General features: G+C 36.6%; 1 protein-coding gene across 4 annotated transcripts in view; it reads left to right on the top strand.

Annotated features, from left to right (window-relative positions):
- LOC138758132 (sodium/potassium/calcium exchanger 2-like) overlaps positions 1 to 21,520 on the top strand; it is a 237,633-nt gene that overhangs the window by 172,544 nt on the left and 43,569 nt on the right. For 3 of the 4 annotated variants that reach the window (XM_069926631.1, XM_069926657.1, XM_069926649.1), the window contains exons 2-3: positions 4,087 to 4,195; positions 11,024 to 11,074. In XM_069926631.1, the coding sequence (XP_069782732.1) occupies positions 4,087 to 4,195; positions 11,024 to 11,074 (160 nt within the window). The remainder of the gene's footprint in view (positions 1 to 4,086; positions 4,196 to 11,023; positions 11,075 to 21,520) is intronic. The other variant, XM_069926640.1, reaches the window with a different exon arrangement.

Raw genomic sequence — 21,520 nt, 5'->3', positions numbered from 1 at the left:
CCCTTCCATCTATTTCTTCATCCAGGTCATTTATTAGAAGTCGCAAAGAGTCAGAGTCCAGAACAGATCCCTGTGGAACCCCATTAGTCACTGACCTCCAGACAGAAGGCTTTCTGTCCACTTCTACTCTCTGTTTTCTACAGTCAAGCCAATTCTGAATCCACACAGCCAAGATTCCATGGATCCTTTGCTTTGTGTCTTTCTGAACGAGTCTCCCATGTGGACCTTGTCAAATGCCTTACCAAAATCCATATAGACCACATCTACTGCTCAACCTTCATCAATTTATTTTGTTACCTCCTCAGAAATCTCAATTAGGGCCATGAGGCATGACCTGCTCATCATAAAGCCATGCTGACTATACCTGAGAAAACTGTACTTTTCTAAATGCTCATAAATCCTGTCCTTAAGAATCCTCTCCAAGGGGACCACATTTGCCATTCTCCAATCCTCCAGCACCTTTCCTGTGACCAATAAGAATGCAAAGATCATCACCAATGCCATAACAATCTCTTCCCTCCCTTCCAATAGCAACCTGGGCTATATCTCAGGGACTTATCAATCCTAATTTAAAATAAAGTTTCACCACTTACTCTTTCTCAATCTTAACATGGTCTAGCACATAAGCCTGTCCTGTTCTAACTTCACCCTGATTAAGGTCCTTTTCACTGGTGAATACTGCAGCAAGGTATTCTTTGAGGACCTCCCCAACATCCTCTGCCTCCAGGTACATGTTGCTTCCTTTATCCTTTAGCAGTGCTTCCTTCACTCTCGTCATCCATCTGTTTTTCACATTACATAGAATGCCTTAAGGTTTTCCTTCATCCTACATGCCATGGCTTTCTCATGCCCACTTCTAGCTCTCCTAAGTCTTAAGTTCCTTCTAGGCTACCATATAATTCTCATGAGCCCTTCCTGTTCTTTGCTTCCTTAATCTAATGTGTGCTTCCATCTTCTTTAAGTAGCTGCCTCATGTGTTTTGTCAACTATCCTTCCCTCTACCTGCCATCTAAAGGCTATCTCAGTGGGACAAACCTATCCAGAACCCTGCACAAGTCATCACTTCAATATCTTCATGCAAGAACATCTGTTCTCAGTTTACTTTCCCTACTTCCTACCTCATCCCATCATAATTAACTCTTCCTCAATTGAACATTTTACCATATTGTCTGCTTTTATCCTTGTCCATAGCAACGCTAAAGCTCAGGGAGTTGTGGTCATTATTACTGAATTCACCCAGTACTAGATCCAGTATGGCCTCTTGCCTAGTCAGTTGATCCACATACTGTGTCAGGAATGCTTCTTTGGCACACCTGACAAATTCTGCCTCATCTATCTCTTTTGCAGTCAGGAGGAGCTAGCCATTATTAGAAAAGTTGAAGTCATCAGTAACAACAGCCCTGTTACTTTTGCACCGTTCCAAGATCTACCTATTTATCTGTTCCTCAGTGTCCCGAGGACTGTTTGGACCCTATAAGCTACTCCCAATACAGTGATTGCGCCCTTCCTATGCCTGACTTCCACCCACACCAATTGGTAGGCACTCCCTCCACAGCATCCTCCCCTTCTGCAGCTGTGATACAATTCCTGACTGGAAATTATACTCCCCTTCCCTCTTTATATCCCCATCCACTCCATTTTAAAACATCTAAATCCTGGTACCTGCATCAGTCAATCCTATGCTTGTATTTTTTCAGGTCTCTGTAACATCCACAACATCATAATTCAACCCCCAGGTCCATGCTCTAAATTCAATGCCTTTATTTCTAATACCCTGCATTGAAATAGACACATTTCAAACCCTCCGACTGAGTACATTTATGCTTCCTCCTATTGCCTGTCCTTCCTCACAAACCCACATTACATCATCCTTTCCACCTTCTGCTCTATTCTTTGCCCTGGCATTCTGGTCCCCATCCCCCTGCCAAACTAGTTTAAACCCTCCCCAATAGCTCTAGCAAATCTATCCACCAAGATATTGGTCCCCCTCCAATTCACGTGTAGCTCATCCTTTTTGTACACGTCATACCTTCCCCAGAAGACATCCCAATGATCCAGAAATCTTAACCCCTGCACCAACCCTTTAGCCACGCATTCATCTGCCACAACTTGCTATTCTTACCCTCACTGGTGTATGGCACATCCAGCAATCCTGAGATTACAACTAGTGAGGTCCTGCTTTTTAGCTTTCTTTGTAGCTTCCTGTATTCCCTCATCAAGACCTCATACTAACTCCTTATATTCTATCCCTACTCCTATCTGTGTCATTGGGACCTATTTGGACAACAAAATCTGGCTGCTCACCCTCCTGCTTGAGAATGTGGTGTACCCAGTATAAATTTAGACATACAGCACAGCAACAGGCCCTTTTGGCCCAAGAGCCAGTGGAGCCCAATTAACCTACAACCCCCAGTACATTTAAAGGGTGGGAGGAAATCAGAGCAGCTGAAGGAAACCCACTCAGACGTCGGGAGAATGTACAAACTCATTACAGTGGAGGATTGGAACCCTGGTCCTGGTCGCTGGCACTGTAACAGTTTTGAGCTAACGACTATGCCGCCGCCAATATGTGAGTTATTTTCTTTTAAGTGAACGATTACTGGGGATGAATGCAAGTATAGAGCTGAGGTTACGGTCAGATGAGCCATTATTCTGTTGAATGGTACCAGACATCTACACGAGGTGGTGTCTTAAAAAATCAGCCTCTCTCCTCGAAAACCCCCACCACCCAGGCCTTGCCTGCTTCACCCTTCTACCATCAAGAAAAAGGTACAGGAGCCTCAAGATGAACGTGCAACGGCACAAGGACAGCTTTCTGAATAATCAATGAACTAAAGATACCACCTTACTTTTCATGCTCAATTTTTATAGTAATGTTGTAAGATGATAATAATATGATGCTGGTGCAAAACATTGTATTTCATGACTTGTTCATGACAATAAATTCTGATTCTGAATGGTGGAGCAAGCTTCAGGCACTAAGTGGCTAACTTCTGTTCTTAATCCTTATGCTTGTTTGTGTGCATGTAGAAGTGAGAAACCAATGAGATGAATGTAAAGGTTTGGATGAGTAATACACATGTTCCCAGTGTGGTAGAATAAAGAGGATGCAGGTGTTTTAGGATTTTGTGATGTCTCTTAATGATGTAATATATTCTTGATATTGCAAGCAAATATAATAATACTGCCTAGTCACCAAACAGACACACAGACATTCGTGGTCTCTCTCTGCATGGCCTCTGCTTATTCTTTGCAACATAAATTTCATGCTGTCTGTACATGTTCCCATTTTGCCATGCTACAAATTTATACATGATATTCTGCCTGAATACAGATAGTCAATATATTATCAAAATGCCCAGTGGTCCTAATTTCTAATGATGTGCTTGTAATATTTTGGCCGGTGATGGAATAGGTTGAAAGGATAAAGGTGTGTATTTGAAGAAGATGTCTTTTCACAAGTCCACACACAATTGCTGAAGCATGCGAGTTGAATATGTACAAACTGAAACTGCAAATGTCACTGAGTTCAAAGATCCCACAGTATTAGTTCCCTTGAACAGGTGGAGAAAAATCAAGAGGGAGAGAGAATCTGGAAAACACTGTCAATTAAAATTCTATGAAACTTTTTTAAATGCACTTGGAACAATTGCTCCCTTTGTGTCCTTAACAATTTTCTTCCAGCTGATGTTTGCAAGGAACTTGCTTGGAATGAAGCTAATACATGAATTGATGTTTATTCTTAAAATACAACTTGATCTTGTACTGATATTAACAGGTCATGTTATATAGTAGCTAAAGGAAAGATCTGGGTGATGACATATTCCAACATGATTCACAAGATTGAATCTGTGCTAGGTATTATTTTTAATGGTACTTTCACAGCAAATTGCGAGTAATGTGTGAAGTTCCATATGAGCTATGAATTATTAAGACATATGAATGACTTTTAAAAGATGCTGACAACTAACCAGAATGTTTGATGCTTCTTTTTCTGTATATTTCTCATTTTACAGGTACCATGCACATCCTAAATACCAACAAAAGAAAAGGATGTAGTGCTTATTAATCTTTGTTATTTTGCAGCCCAGGCCACGTCTGCAACGAGGTGGCAGCTCAGCTTCACTGCACAACACCCTCATGAGGAACAGCATCTTTCAGCTGATGATCAACACTCTGGATCCACTGGCTGAAGGTAATCCTCTGCACTGGGATGTGAGACTGTACAGAGTAAATTATCTCAATTCCAGTCTGGAATTTTGCAAACAGTTATTCAATAGTGTGGCAAATACTTGCTCACATCTTTCATGACGTGAAATGGTACTCTCGCATTAATGAGCATTTATTATGAAATAAGTGGTGCCAGGCCTAGCCCAAAATGATGTTTGATGGAAAATTGCAGGCATTGATGTCTCAAAGCCTACTAGGATGTCAGTACTACCTGTACAGTATTGCAAGATGAATGATAGTGACTTGCAATCTATATTGGAAATCTACCCAACTTTCTTTTGCATTAAAACTATTGTTATATATATTTTTTTATTTTATATATGTTTTGGGCTACAGTAAAGAGATACATATTGATTTTGTCCTGAATTAAAGGATTGGCGATTATTCTTGTTGATCTGACATCAAACTAGTGCTGGTAGGGCCATGTTTATTTGTGTTACATTTGTAAGATCATATTTTTGAAAGGTTAAAACTGTTTTTCCTTTAAGAAAAACTTCTGTCATCCTCAGCTTGTACAGTGAACTTTTTTAATGGTATTTAGTGATTTTGACTATCATAAAGAAATGATAAAATGATTCAAATGTGATGGGGAAGATGGAAGAATTTACACAATGATCATGTCTATTCCAATGTCTTTGTGAGATTTCTTGAATCATGATTTGACAAAAGCACTGGATATGAGAGTATTTCTAAAAATGTTACTTTTATTGATTGCATTTTGCTTTCTGGCTCATGATTGAATATTATATTCACTGGGGCATATGATGAGATGATGTTTTATTTCATTTGCACGCAATATGGTTAGAATAGCCTTTATGCCACACTGTAGTCAATGTATGTGTATCAATCTAAAAAATTGGCAATTAATCCCAGCATCTGCATTATATTAGGAAACTATTGTACAATATTTATTTCAACAAGGAGCTTTGTTTTATTAAATTACACTGCTCCATCAGAAGTAAATTGTCGGGTAAAATTGTGCCACTAGTACAAGGTATCTGAAAATAGATTCCAATAAATAAATTCATTCATCTTAAATATTTAGCCAGCATGAGGAGCAGAAATTTCAAGAGGAGCAGAATATCAAGTTGAATAAGACTGCAGGTTTTTAGCAGGTTACTGCTTTCAATAATTGTGCTAACTCTCTACCCTAACAGAATAGTTAATTGAGGTTATAAAAAAAAAAGCTCTGGGCTGAGTATTGACACAAAGTATCAAGTGCATTCTTAGTGGATTTAATTAATAACAGTAAAGAGAAAAATAAAATCAAGAATTAATTTCCCTAGTTCATTCAAACCTGAAAAATTAAGATTATATCAATTATTTTTGTTCCTTTTTAAGAAAATCAAAGTTGGTTATATTCCCATCTTGGCTGTCTAAGTAGTCAGTCACTCCTAAGATGACTAAGTTCCTGATAAAGTTGAAAATGTTTCTTCGATGAACGAAAACTTGAGGGGAAACTTTGAGCACAACTTACTGAGCATGGAAATGGCAGTTCTGAGTTTGCTTCCCATTTTCTATTCCACCTAATTTTATTCTTCACTGGTTTTCAATAGAATGAAGCCCCACAGGTGCAAAATAGATGACCAGCCTTAAACCATGTCTTGTCTTGCCTTAATACATCAATCAATCATGTCTGCATTGCAGGTGACTCTGACATGAATTATTAAATAATTTTTATAAATAAATGAAATGTAAGATGATGTTTATGGATAACCAAATTTAGCAGACTCTTTAGAGTAATGAATGCCAAAATATCCTATTTTTTTGTGAATGGAGCATTCCTTGAATTATGGAATTATCATATTTTCCATTTACTGCTTTTATGAAAAAGCATAAAAACTATCTGAAACAAATGAAAACAGGACAGCAAATCTTGTAAACCATGCACCAATGATACTGCTACCTATTATTTCCAGACTTCTGAGAAGGAGAACTCAGAGAAATACCATAAGACCAAATACAAGATTTATTTCGCAGATGAGGTTGTTCACCTTCGTCAGAAGCTTCCGTCTGCTAAGTTGAAGGGCATGGAAAGAATTCCAGGAATCATTTTAATGTTATTTTTTAAAATTGCTAAGAAGAATGCACTGCAATCAGGAATGCCAGGTGGACCACAGAAGAAGAATTAGTCCAAAGGAAGTGTCACACACCAGCTTGAGCCACAACTGAGACATTACTCCTGAATCTATCAGTGTCACCACATGAAATGGAAGCATAGAAATAGGAAATTGGTAAGTACAAAGTTTATCTGAAATGTCTCACACACCTTATTTAACATTTAACACACTTCATTTTAACAAATGAATCACTAGGCATGTGTAACTCAATGCTAGTTATGTATATTTTAACAATTAATTGCACTTATATCAAATATGCACCATTGCAAGCTAACAATAATTTTATAACAAAAAAAAATAAAGTAACATAGTTTGATTGCTTAGTGTATTATGTGAGCTGAAATTTTTGACACCATGAAATCCTTTTCATGCAGGTTAATCTGTCTATCACACATGGGATGTGTCTCTGCAGAAAACCGGAATTGCTACTGGGAAGAACAGTTTCAGAATCATAAGGATATCTAGGGTCACTGGTGATTAGTTTAGTGAGTTGTCAACATCAGAACATTGGGCACCTTCACTGCTTCTGAGGCTTTCCTTTGCAAAATCCTGAGAGCTGTACCAAATCTTGCTGCACTGGGTGGGGGATTCACAATGTTCTGGCTGCCAAATAATTTAGTGTATCCTATCATTAACTGAGCAATCTTAAAATGCATCTGCTTGACTGGCCCAGAGAGAAATACCATGAATTCCAAGCCAGTCCGCCTTCCAAAAATATAGAATTCTTGGATTAAATCAATTTGAAATGAAGAAAAAACAAAAGTCGTCATTCAGAATATCTTTTAAAATGAGATTAATATTTCCAAAATAAAAAAAATGCTGTTGTGTTCATTAAATCTGATAACCTGTGGACACATTTGTAATGTTTAATGATCAACTGAAATAAGCCAGGTTGAGGATTCTAGACACATTTTCCAACAGTATTCATTAAAAAAAAACAAGATGGTCATGCCATTAACACGCTGTTTGTAGAACTTTGCTGTGGGCAAACTGGCTTCTAAATTTCCAGAATTGTTCCATGGGCTGCAAGATCCTTTGGGAAGTTCTTAAAGAAATGTGAAGGAAGCTATTCAAACACGGGCAGTCATGAGCAAGTAGGTCGCTATTGCCCAGTGCAGTGTAGTGGCAATCATGATTAGTGCAGCTAGGTTGTTTAGTAGCAAACAATGTAGGCAATACAACTGTACCCAAAGGAGTTTAAGTTGCTCTCAACTCCACATTGGGACAAAAGTTCATTTTGAGGTAGGCTACTGTTTGTAAATTGTGATTTAATTATCAGTTGGAGACAAAATTGTAAATGAAACTCTCAATGTGCAGGAAATTAATTGCTGCAGAGTACTTAAGTGTGTGCAGTGAGGGTTGATGAATTAATTTAGCCCTGAGTTATCTGGCTCTCAAATGCTTGGGTCCATCTGCTTCTGAGTCAGTTCTGTGTGTCTTGAAAGTAATTAATGACATCACAAGAAACTATTATTATTTAATGAATGTCTCTGTTATGCACAACACATGCTACAAATATGTACTGCGTTTTCTGAGAACTCTGAACAGTGCAGAACCAGAACAGGTCACCTCCCTGTGAAAAGCAGACTGGTTTTTGATTTTTACTGAGGATTTAAAAGAAACAACTTAGGAAAATCAAATTTAATTTTTGTACTACATAATGGCAAATGGGAATTCCAAATTTGATGTTTAACCTGTGTCATCAGCTTTAACAGTAAGTGTTGAGTAATGTACAATACATTTCACATGATTTAACTGCAAATTACTCATCTTGCTTTTCTATTTATTTATGTAAGTACTAACAATATTGTGATATGAAATATTAATTGATGCACATTTGATTGACAGAATGTCTGAGCCAGGTAATGAATGCGGTATTATAGAATGTGAAGAAATTTTTTTCCAGGTGCCATTTCTGATTTGTGCAGTTTTACATGATCTTAATACAGAAGTAGGATTAGGAATTCAGCCATTGAACCCCGTTTTGTTTTTTCCAGAGATTATTCTTACTCCACAGTGTACTTCTCTACTCCATTTAGTATCCTTCTGTCTTGGATCTGCATCACTTGATGCCTTAATTAGTGACTAATTTAGAAAAACTGATCTGTCAGGCTGGCTGACTATCAGGAGGGAAATTTTTTGAACATGAAAGGACCTCCAAATTTGGCAGGAACCCCATACTTACAGGTTTCTCCTCTGAAAATCCTGCCTCGGCCCCTTCCTCGCATTTTTCCCTTTACTTCAGCTGAAAATTTGAACATTACAGCTTATTGTCCAGGGTGAATAGGCACTAAATGTCATAGCATATTCTCTGCTACTGTGAAAAATATATTCAAAAAAGAAAGAGATAAATTCTTTTTTTTAAAAAAAGCAAGAGCTTTCTCCAATTTTTATTTGGATTCTATTCCAAACATAACATTTAATAAAACACATAATGCGTTTCTAGGATTTAGTAGCAAACAAGCTCCATGAAAATGGCATTTAGAAGGATTGTCTCAATCAGATTTCATGCATAAACAGTTGAAGGAAGCTCCTTTTTACAAATTAATTGCACTAATTATCTGTATATCTGATTTAGGGTTAATGCCTAATCTTTATATGACAATGACTAACAAATAGATTGTGCTACAAAGAAAAATTGTGAACTTTATTCAATAAAGTTGAAACAATGAATTATTTTGATCACCATCAAACATGATATAATTTGTTCTTCACTCCTCTTGTATCAGTTCAAGCAAAGAAATGTTTAAATCATTTTGTTAAACTAAACCAGCTTGCATCTTCAAATAACTTGGATTTCATTTATTCCAAATGGAAATCCTTCAATAGTATTAATTCAGTCTTGACCTAGAGTTCTGTCCTGAGATGCCAACCATTCTTTTCCTCCCACTGATGCTGCTCAGATCATTGAATTCCTCCATCGGATTCTGTTTTACTTCAGATTAGCACCTACAATCTCCTAAATGGCTTCAATTCTAACACAGTTCTGACCAATGTATGCTAAACTCAGAGGTAAGACTGGTCAGAAATGTAAACTGACAGTTCAAACATCATTGTTCCATGAAAAGGAACAACTGCACACACTATAGCAACAGATATCACTGCATGGGTAATTGGAATACTTGCAGAAGTGTAGACGAGCAAGGATGCGTGTCTTCAGAAATTCATCAGTCAATACATCCTACACCAAAAACTTTAGTCAATGACAGACCTTTTGGCCTATTTTTTAAAACTTCTAGAAGGCCAACTAGGACCTTGTTAGTCTTGTATATACTTCCTCCCATCAGCATTGTGACAGTTTCTAAACACTGGGCACACATCACAGAATTTAACATTAAACTATTGGGCATTTTACTATATTCATGAACTTCAATCACCTTGGGTCTCATTAAATGCTACTTGAATTATTGATTTACCAATGAAACTCTCAAATTGTTGAGGAAAGTAATTATTAGAGGAAACTGTTCCTTTTTCCTCTTGCCCTGCCCAATTTAAAAGCAAAGTGTGGTTTAATAGTCATGTAGCAGGGAACCTTGTTTTAATGGTCTCGTATAAATATCAGAGAAATAACTGCAAAATAAAATTTTTATTTCATGAGTAGTACAACAATGAACAACATCTTTAGAAATATAAAACACCTCAAAAATGCTGGTGCATTTAGAATTTTTATAAATTTATTTTGCTAATGTAATGCTTGTGTATATGGCTTTTGAACTTCCCAAAAATTATTTTATTCATACTTGTAGATTTGTGTTGAAATACTGGGCTAGTTTTTAGGCTTAGAATAGTTCAATTTAGAGTAATCATCTGCCAAACTCGAGCCAATTTAAGACCATAGATCTGGGAAGTGGATGTGCTAATAAGGGCAGATCATTTTGTTCTAAATGTATTTTACAAGATTACGGTTTTTACATTAATCAAAGAAAAATGATAGCCTTGGTTATGAATCATAGTTTCACCAAACCTGTTATTAATTGAGATTTTTATGCAGCTTTTTGAATGTGTCTTGCTACTTTGTACTACTGTACTTGCATATTAATAAATATCATTATCCTTGTTTTTATTGACAAGACATAAAATTCCAAGCTTTTAATTTTAGAAAACAAATGGGAATGGTGGAGACTGTTTTCCAGGATATAAGAAAGAAATAAAATCATTATATATGAATGACAGGACTCCCATCATTTTTTTTCCAAAGCAGGTTTTTCATCAGTACTTGTTAACTGTCTGCTCAGGGAGCTTAATGTGATAAATTAAATCTATCCATTCAGTGTAATGAACAAAATAAAGCAAATTGATCTATTAAATGGTAGGCCCTGGGAAGCCACCACTAAGACAAAATCAACACACTGAAGGAAATTATCAGTTATAATTTTCTGCAAACTATAGAGCTTTATGCACCATGGTAAAATTGTGCCCTTTCAACAGTGTAAACATTGCTTTTGATTAAGACGATCATTTGTTTTCCTAATTTGAATATTGATGAATCTGCTGCAGCAATATTCCAAATTTCATATTTTAGCATTCACCGCTGAACTTTGGTTCAGGCACATATTTAGAGCACCTACTGTGTGTGTGTGCGCGCCACCTTAAATTGCATTCTGCTGCTTCCTGATTTTTAATCTCTTTTTTTGCTTTTTGCTCATTTGTCTTTTTTTACTGTAATGTTGTAGAACTTGGAACATATGGAAAGCTAAAATATTATGACTCAATGACTGAAGAAGGTAAGAACTCCATCTTTCTCTGTTACATTATCTGTATAGTCATGAACATACACATTCTTTATTACAATAAAAAATCATTTTAACAATGTTTTGTCTCATTATTACATCTAACATTTTTCCCTAATCTTCACTGCATCTTTATGTATACGTTGTTTTGTTTTTGTGCCGTTGAACATTGTACTGATAGAGAAAAAGTAAATGTGATGATGTGAAAAAATATTTTCATATGCAATTGAACTGTTGTTGTTCTTGTTTAAAAATATTTCTATCACTTTGTTTGCCTCACTTCTGTGTTTTCAATTGAAATCCATTCTTTAATAAACCTTCTTACCTCGATGATGAGAGAATTCTGTTTTATAACTGTTTTATGTATTTGTGAGAGAGAGAAGAGTGTATGTGTGCATAAGCTTTATAGTGTTGTATTTCTCACCTGTAACCAAAATATTTGCTGGAAGCTACTTGGTGTTTTGATAATGATAAATTGCTATTATGTACCATTAACTGACCAGTTCCAGTTGCAGTTTCATTTGATTCCATTTGATCCACTTCAAAGAAGAGATCTGCCACACCAAATGGTTATTACATTCTTGAATATTGGTGTGAATCCACTCCAAGCTACAGGAGCTGAATGTTGCTCCGAGGAGCCATTGGTCATAATTATGCACTAGCTGTCTTCAAATTAGCAACTTTGCTCAAATAGGCCATAGGTTTTGGAAAATGGAGGTTTCAGACACAATGAAACTTCTGATACACAAGCAATTTTGGTAAGCTTTAGCTCAAACTTAATGTCTAATCAAGGAGTAGATGGTGCCGGCCTGCAAGATGGAGTACATTATGAATGGATGTTTTACAACTATAGTAAATATATTTTTTCATTCATTGGCATTTCCTAATCCTGAAAATACATGTTCATGTAAATGGTATTATTTGTTCTGTTATGAACTAACAACCCTCTTAATTATTTTTGGGACTAAAGGGACTTTGTTACCACTAACACAGGAACAGCAATGGAAAATTCACCAGACAATGGTAAATTCAAAGTAATAGATTTTTTTTAAATTAAACTATTAATAACATAACATTTCTTACTTATCTTTAAACTTAACTCTAAATTTAAACCCACTATGTGCAAATGTAAAATATAAGTGTGTGTGTGTGTGTGTGTAATAAAGTCCCACTCTGAAAAGTCAATTCTTAAAACTTCAGCGTCATTTTAGACTTGTTTGAAGCTCTTAAATTCTCAGTTCAGAAATAATTACGAAGTGCTTTTAAACATCATATCTTCAGGCCTCTTTACTCACAATTCTGCCGTCTTTTCAAAGAGAGAGGGAATGTGGCTATTTTCTTGCACGATGAATTCACAAACCCAGACAAGGGTTAAATGAAGTGGCCGAACAAAAGTAGACCCAGTAGAATTCTGTCCTCTTTTCCAAAGATACAGTGAAGTTGTCTTCCTTATTTCAAAAGCACTGATTCTGTGTTTCCCCTTTCAAGGAGTAACACACACAATAGCACCTATTCTGGTTACTGAAACTCAACCCTGTCTTTTACAAGGTTTTAACCCCGGTGTGCCACAGCGTTTTGACTTCTGTAAACTCCAAACTGAAATGAAGTAAAAATGTCTGAATTTTATAATATATTTCTCCAAACCTTGTGACAGTTAAATCATCAACAAGGTCATTCTTATTTCCTAGAAAAATTGTGATCATTTATTGGAATTTTAAACAGTTGCCAACCCAATTTCTTGTAAACCATGTGATCTTCATACTTGTTTCTTGTAGATGACACAACTCCGAAAGATCACCTCACTTCTGTTTCAAAGGATTAAGTTTAACACTCATATGGCTTTGAGTTTCATTTCTCTTGTTCAAGAGGCTTTGTGGTTTAGTTTAAAAACATGGCTTCCTTCAGTTCTTATTGAGCACTTAGATACTTCTATTTTTAATAAAGCAAACACTCCATTGTTCTTGAATAATTAAGACCCACTTCAAATCCATTAGCTCTGTATTTCCAAGATGCTGCAACTGCAAGAATGAACTCTCATCTCTGAGTACAATGGTGTATCTGTAAATGTGCTGTGACCTGTGTGTGACCCTATACCAGCCCACAACTAACTTACTAAGAAAACGTATACAATATTTTAAATCTATAATTTACTAAGACATTTTTATATATGAGAAATATAGTTTAAAATTAAATTAAAGATTAACACAAATCCGTTACAGTTCAAAATTGCAATTTCTTTTATTTGCTCTTCTTTTATGATTCTGTCTTGCTTTCTTCCACAATCTCCTGTGTAACTGTGGTAATAGAAATGAACATTGGTCTTTCCAATTTTCAATTCTGATTGGCTTGATGCTCTTGCAGTGAAATTTCCCACATAGTGGCTCAAAATATATATTTCACAATGCACATAAATGATTTGGAGAAGGAAACCAAGTGTAACTTCTTTAAGTTTGCTGATTGGAACACCAAATTGTGTAGCGGGTATAGAGTCTGCAGAAAGATGTCGATAGGTTAAACGAGTGGGCAAGGATCTGGCATGAGGGCATCTACTTTGGAAAGAAAAATTATAGATTGGACTCAAACTTAAATAGTGGCAATATTTCAGCATGCTGTCATGCAGAGACTGTGCATGTTACTGTGCCCTAACTTTAAAACAAAAAATGAAATTAGGATGTAACTCCAAGACTGCCACCAAGTTTTTTGTAGATGCAAAAGTTATTTTGTAGATGCAACAGGTAATCAAAAAGGCAATTGAGATCTTGTTCTTCTGCAACTGTACAAGGTAGTGGTGAGATTACACCTGGAACAATTGTGGTCACTTTAATTGAGAAAGGATGTACTGGCTTTGGAGGCAGTGCAGCAGGATGATTCTAGAAATAAAAGGGTTATCTCATAAAGAGAGCTTGAGTAGACTGGCACTTTACTCCTTGGAGTTTAGACAGATGAGGGGGAGAGTCTTTTAGAGATAGGTAAAATTATGAAAGGAGTAGATAAGACTGAAGCAGAGAAATTGTTTCCACTAACAGGTGACACTTGAACTAGGGGACCTAGCAACATGATTCAGAGGAGCAGATTTAAGGCAGAGATTAGGAGGAACTGCATCTCCCAGAGAATAGTGAATTTGTGGAATTCTCTGCCCAAGGAAGCAGCAGAAGCTGCCGCTTTGAATGAATTGAGGGTTATGGACAACAAGCCACCAAGTGGACTGGAGTCCATGGCCAGGTCATTCATGATCTTCCTGAAGGACAGAGTAAGCTCAACAGGCCAAATGACCTTCTCCTGCTCCTATTTCTGATGTTGAAAATTGCACAAACTTTGACAATTTTACTTGTAACATACCAATAGGCATAGGGTTGCATTTGGCAACAGCTTCATTGCAATCACACCCTTTTGCCCATTTCCACTCAAGACCTTTGACTTTTCTAAAACTGCCACGTAAAGGTCCAATTGGCATGCGAGTTTCAAAGTATTATCATCTGACTGCACATAGACAATCCAACAAAACAGGGGTTCTCTGGACCACAGTGCACACAAATACACACAGAGCCCATAGAAATCAAATACATACAAAGAGATGTTATTTTATAATTAAAAAATAGAAACAAATATTTTGGGATAATTTACACAGTTCAAGATTCTGTTCACCAATCTCACAGTCTGTGCAAAGAAGCTTTTTCCCAGCCTGATGCTCCTATGCCTCCTTCATGGTCATGGGTTAAAGATATTGTGTACTGGATGGAAATAGTCTCCTATAATTCTTTGAGCCTTATTTATGCAACACTGGTAAATGTTAGCCATTGAGGAAAGGGAGATCCCAGTGATCTTGGCCATTTTGATGATCCTCTGTATTGACTTCCAGTCCGATGCCTTGCAGCTGCTATACCATACAATGATGTAGCCAGACAGGACACTCTTAATTGTGTTCCTGTAAAAAGTTGTCAAAATGACGCCTGGTAACTTTGCCCTCCTCAACCTCCTTAGGAAGTGTAGATGCTGCTGTGCCTTCCTAACTAATGAGGAGGTGTTGTGGGTCCAGAATAGGTTGGATTTTTGGCAGGACTGTTTTTAGGTTGACATAATCGAAGTCACCAGCAACAATTGTACAACCGTAAGTGTGAGATGCTATCCACTTCATGCTGTTTTTCAATTCATCCAACATCCTGTTCCTGTTACAAAACTTAGTATCTGGAAGATGTGGTTACAAAATAATTCCTTTTCTTCTATAGACTGCTCTGAAGTTACTTGAGGCAAACGTATTGAATGAGTCACAAGTGGCTGAACAAATGTAAATGCATTCACATCTTGTCCCTTACCATATGGTTCCTAATATTTGGTTTACATTGCAGATACTTTAATGGGTTTAATTAGTTGTAATGAAATAAAAGATAGTTTTATTAATCCCCTTGATTATCTTTTATTCATTTCAGGTACTAATAACAATCATTTCAGTCAATTAGTGGAGAAATACACAACAAAACTAGGAATTATCAACGCCTAACAGTGAAACAGTGACACGTACTCATTGTTTATCACAGAGTTGATTAAAACTACTAAACTGAGTATCTGGATGCTTTAACAATTTGATTAAGATATTTTAAAAAAAACTTGGAGTTACACCCTAATTTCATATTTTGTTTTAAAGTTAGGGCACAGTAACAAGCCCTGCCAGCCCATGAGCCCACGCCATCCAAATGCACCCTTATGACCAATTAACCTACTAACCCCATACATCTTTGGAATAATTTGCTAATTTTCCAAATAATTTCCCTTTTTTTAATCATAAACAAAGTTTGTGGTCTATTAGACTTACTCATCCATTTTCCTCACAACACCTTTGCAATGTTTGTTATATTGTGGAAATTTCATTAGTTTTGTGACGATTGTTATCGGGACATAATTGCAATGTTATCACAATCAGCAGTTTTTTTTTAATTGAATCATTAAAATATCCAAATTTGTTTTCTGCTTGTCTCCACCTTGTGAAGCTGAAAGGGTTTCACTCAAAACTAGATGTTTTGATACCTTTGAAATTACTCAATAGATACAAATATCCAGCAACTGCAAAATAATGTAGTTATGGAAGTGGAGCCAACAGAGCAAGAAGGCTGAAGTGAAACTTGCCTGAATATTTTGAGAGAAGAATCTGCAGATATTAGAGACACAGGCAGATTCGACAAATTTGCTGAGAGAAAGATTGTGTGCTGCATTTTGTAAAGGCCATGGAATGAATCTTGTGCAACTATTCACAGATTTTTTTTTGTAGGCTTCTAGGTCTACAGATCTACAGAGTTGCAGCTTTTAGTAACTGGAGATCCTTTCCAGCATTACAGCATTCACAGGCTATCTGTGGAAAGTTTGCCCAGGGTAGCAACTGTGAGGTTCCTTAAAAAGTCAGAAAGAAGAATCCTCATTGAGACACAATTGGAAATTTATTCTTTGCAATGTGCATATTATGAAGGTTTATGCACCTAATGCTCTGCTTTCAAAATTAGGTAGATTGCCTTCAAAGGAATACTTCAGTCATTGTAAAACATGTAGAAAGCTAAAAAGAGGAGTTGATACATGTGTGACTGGGATAAATGGAGGAAGATTTTCCAATTTTTTTAGTCTGGAACAATAATTCAGTTGTGAAGCAATACGACACAATGCCATGCAATCTTTCAGTACAAGAAAAGTTGCTTGGCAGTCATTTAAGATTAATCATAGCAGTAAAACCATTCACTAAACCTTAACATTCTCTGAAAACAAAATGTTACAATTGATGAAAGGTAAGTTTAAAACAAAAGTACTGGAAGTACTCTGCAGGATAGGAAGCATCTGTGGAGAAACAGTTAAGGTCATATCAAGGTGATGGCCTATTTATAAAACTACTCAGTTCTGAAATATTGTAAATTAATTTTAATAGCATTTTAAATCTTAATTATTGCCACACATTTTCTTTGGTATTCAAAGATCACTGGGCAAGAAGCCTCATTCTTTCATCATTAAATTATTTCTCATAATTCTTCTGATAAAATGCCATTGATCTGAAATATTAATGATTTGCATTAATATTTTTTGTACAAAAAAAGCATCGGTTGAGAATTTCAGGCATTTTTTAAATTGTTATTTGTAACTTTTTCTAACATTTTAAATGTGTAACTACAGCTGTAATATTCTGTTTATGGATTTCAGACCTGATCTGAGTGTGATACCAAGATAAAGTACTGTAAATATTTGTGTATAATGCGAAAAATTTTGTACCTAAATTTGAGCTCAAAGTGGGGGGTCGCATTATACACGAGGTTATTATTTTAGCAATTTTTTCTGCCAGGTTTAACGATAAATAAGATTATCAGCAACTGACTACATTGATGGCAGCGCGACTAGGTTGGATGGGGGTAGATGGCAGCGCGAATCAGGCGGGCGATGGGAAAGAGAGACGCCAGCGTGACTCGGGCGGGCGAGGGGGAGGGGGGTCGTATTATACATGAGGGTAAAATTTTTCTCCCTTTTTCCCCTCAAAAATGGGGGTCGCATTATACACAAAACGCATTATACATGAATATTTACAATAATTCATTGCAGATTAGAATGTTGCAGATTGCAACTTCGAGATGACCTTGTATTTTGAAACTTCTATCCACTTTGAGAATGACCACTGACGACCAAGTCAATATTCTTAACAAATTGGATTTAGTTTTGTCATTGCATTCAGAAGAGGGAAAATTATTTATTGATCGGGAATTTGTTTGAATTTTTTATAAATTTGTGTGAATTACTCGATTATTAAGATTTCAAAGTATTCACCCCATGTGTATGCTGTTCTTCAGATGCTCTGAGAATACAGAGTTTAAGTCAAAAGTAATAATTTCATGTGCGCAGGCTGAAATTTATTATTCATTGAACACATTTTAAGAGAAAAATATGTGAATCATTTAATTTCTTTCAAGTGTTTAATTTTCCAATTATCTTTAGGGAGAGAGATCCACATTCTGCATTTGGATCTCAGTACCATCTTAAAATCCCCAAATTGCTCTGCATGTATTTATATTTTCTGCACAATCTCTCACAATTTTGTGAGAATTCATCTCCTTACTCTCGTTTGAACAATTTCTGAAATTGTTTCTCCTCATTACGAGCTATTGTGTATGTAATGTTAATTCTGCTGATGAGTAAAAGAGAAGCTTCAGAACTTGCAAGGTTGGGAGTATTGAATTTAAAAGTGTGGAAAGAAGCCAGTGAACGGTTAGTACAAAACTACTCATTTATGAAGACAATGAACCTCAAGGAACATTAAAGATGATTCAGGAATTAAAGTCAGGAAAGGAAACTAATGAACAAGGAAATTAAAACCAATTAATTTGTACAAAAAAAATTACTTTAATCCCATTATTTAAGCAGACATTTCTAATATCCAATAAAAACTTTTAAAAATGCTTAAAGCAGGAGAAGAAATTTCCCATCTCTTTATCATTAGTGGGTTTTTTTATTTCAAGATGATAGCTCCTGACTGTCAAAACCTTGGATTTGCATCAATTTTTTTTTCATTAATGTGTTTGTCATCCTGCTACTACTGCAGAAGCCTAATGCTAACAGATTTTTTTACATCAAGACATTTCTTTCAGGTGTACGATGTTTCCCCAGCATAGTCTCGCAAAATGGAAGTTCATTTCCATTCAAAGCCTAATTGACAACCAATTAGAAATTAAAATGTTTATGACTTCTGTGGGTTCTGATGCAACAGCACAGCTGATAATAAAGGTGAAAGATATCATGGTGCTCCTTTTCTATGATCTCTTATTCCATGCAAAGTAGGGCTAGTCCATTGCTCATGCTGACCCTTGCAGCCCATTCACTCCATGTTCTTAAGACTAGTTGCTAGCAGCAGTTCTCTGGTTGACCATGGGAGAAGAAATGACTTGTTCTGAGTAATGAGCTAATCCTGACATGGAATACCTTGTGTCAGTACTCCTGCATCTTAATTTTTTTTCTAGTATTTCTTTTGTTAATCCTGTCTGAATTTAAAATTATTCTTTCAGATTTTTAATTGAATCTTTCAGTAGTTCAGCCCTCAATTTTGGGTGGTGGCAGATTTGTTTACGACTCATTAATTGCCTATTATAAATTGACTTTGAGTTTTCTTGAGTTATTTCAAGTTGTAGTACAGTTAGTCCCCGATTTACGACCGAGTTCTGCTCTGAGTGACCGGCCATATCTCAAGATGGATGTAAGTCAGAAATTCACTTTCTATTTTTATCGTTCATCAAATTCAACATGGTGGCCATAAAGGCCAGCTCTCGTGAGAGGTTGGCCACCCCTGCCATAGGCACTATTTTCCATAGATAGGCCCCTACTATCACCCCAAAAGTGTCATTTTTATATTTACAGATTTTTTTTCTTTTCTTTCATTTATGCAGTTTTTTTTTGGTCGAATGTACAGATGGTCATAAGTCGTAGACTATCTGTACTTGAACCTTTCAAAATCATTTCCCTCATTAGGCTTCAATTGATTTATTATGGCAACATTTGCCATTCTTTTTGTTTCCACCAAGTATTTTCCACAGCCTTCAGTTGGTGATTTATGTTTTTTTTCCATATTTAGTTATGAATGGTTCTCAGGCAGCTGTTGATTATCTAAAAAGTGACGAGTTGAATGATGGTTTCTGTAGAAGTTCCTGGAACATGATGATAAGCAATAGACAACTTGACATAAATAGTGTACAGTTCTGGTCACTGTATAAAATAAAGAGCATGATTTAACTGGAGAGTGGACTGAAAAAAATTGACAAGGATATTGCCAGGATTCAGAAATGGTGGTGATCAAGAAAAATTAGATAAACTGAGGTTGTTTGTTTTGGAAAAGCAACAACTGAAGGGAAAAGTAATTGAGGAGGGGCGTAGGTTTAAAAGTAATTTATAGAAGTGCCTAAAGGGTATTAATGATCTGAAACTCACTGCCTGAATGGGTGCTAGCAGGAGAAAGCCTGGTCAGATTTACCTCGATGTGGCCAGGACCAGGGAAAGGAGATTAGGTTGGGTAGCACTTCTTCAACTCTCACATGCAAATTGGCCTAGTAGAGGTGTCCTGTGTGACATATTTGTCAACCTCTCCTGCTACCTCAGAGGAGCAAATAAATAAATAAACTTTATTCACAATAAATTGTTTACAAAGAAAAGAAAATCATTCAAAGTTTTTACTCATCCTTAATGCTGTATTCATACATTTCAATCAATATACATTGTTAAATACTTTCTCTAATTATTATCATTGCCACCACTGTGGCACCTCGTCATTGCTCCCCCACCCCCTCTGTTGTTTGAGGAATTTCCCCTTGGCCTCAGCCCCTGAGTGTCCAGTAATAGAAGGAGTATAGGCTGTGGTCCTTCCCCATGGTGCCCACGTGTTGGCTGCACCAAGCCTCAGTGAATCCTTCAATACGTACTCCTGTAGGCTGGAATGTGCCAGTCAGCAGCATTCCCTCACTGACATCTCAGTATGCTAAAATACTAAATTTTGAGAAGACCAAAAGGCAGTTCTGGATGTCTGTCTCTGCATTGGTTCCCAGGAACAGTCAGTAAATCAGAGAATCCTCTATCATGCTGCTGCTGGAGATGAAAGAACCTTGGCATCCTTCTTCACACATTCTTGACAAATCTGAATTCTGAAAAGCAGGGACGCTCAAAGGGACCATCTCCACTCCACTGCAGTCATCTTGGGAATAACATGCATTGTGGGTGATATTTCTGTTGTGCAGAAAGGATCTGATTGGGAGTGCTCCAGTCACCTCCAGACAGACCACGTCCTGGTACTTATTAGTGAGCTCTGGCAATGAAGCATTTCACCAGATGACCTGGACAGTCTGCTCAGGGAACCACTCCACAGTTCCCATCAAATCCTCATCTCTCAGTGTCTGCAGGACATTCCATGCTAACCACTATTTGATGGACATTGTCTATTGTACATGATCCTGTACTTTTGCAACTAGGCAGAGAAAGGCATTAAAAAAATATTCTTGTTGATTGGTCCTCATCCACACCATTCACTGCAGTACTGTGAAGGTTAGATTACTATATTGAGTGATTTTTCTTCTGTGTTTGTTCAGACTTCGGGACGCAATTGACTTGGGGGCATCTGTAAAAATGGAAACCATTCGCAACCAGAGAAGGCCTCAATTAGTTACTTGTTTAATGTTTTAATTAATCAGTTTAATTTAAACAATATTAAAATGGTATCTTTGATAGCTGCTAGAGCTTTATACCCTTTAAATAGTTGCAAAAGAGTTTTAAGGGCAGGACATGTTGCTGTCCACCCCCATCAACATAACCATATCAGAGGCCTTGTCACCACTTAGGGTCTGCTTCTTGGACAGTAGGACCATGTTCAGATCAGGGAGAAGAGCAATGGCAAGCCATGAGACCATACCAATGTAACATGGAAAAATCTCCCAGAGGAATTTG

This window comes from Narcine bancroftii, chromosome 1 (assembly GCF_036971445.1).
Source record: "Narcine bancroftii isolate sNarBan1 chromosome 1, sNarBan1.hap1, whole genome shotgun sequence".
Taxonomy (NCBI): domain Eukaryota; kingdom Metazoa; phylum Chordata; class Chondrichthyes; order Torpediniformes; family Narcinidae; genus Narcine; species Narcine bancroftii.
This window is presented reverse-complemented; position numbering and strand designations above follow the sequence as displayed.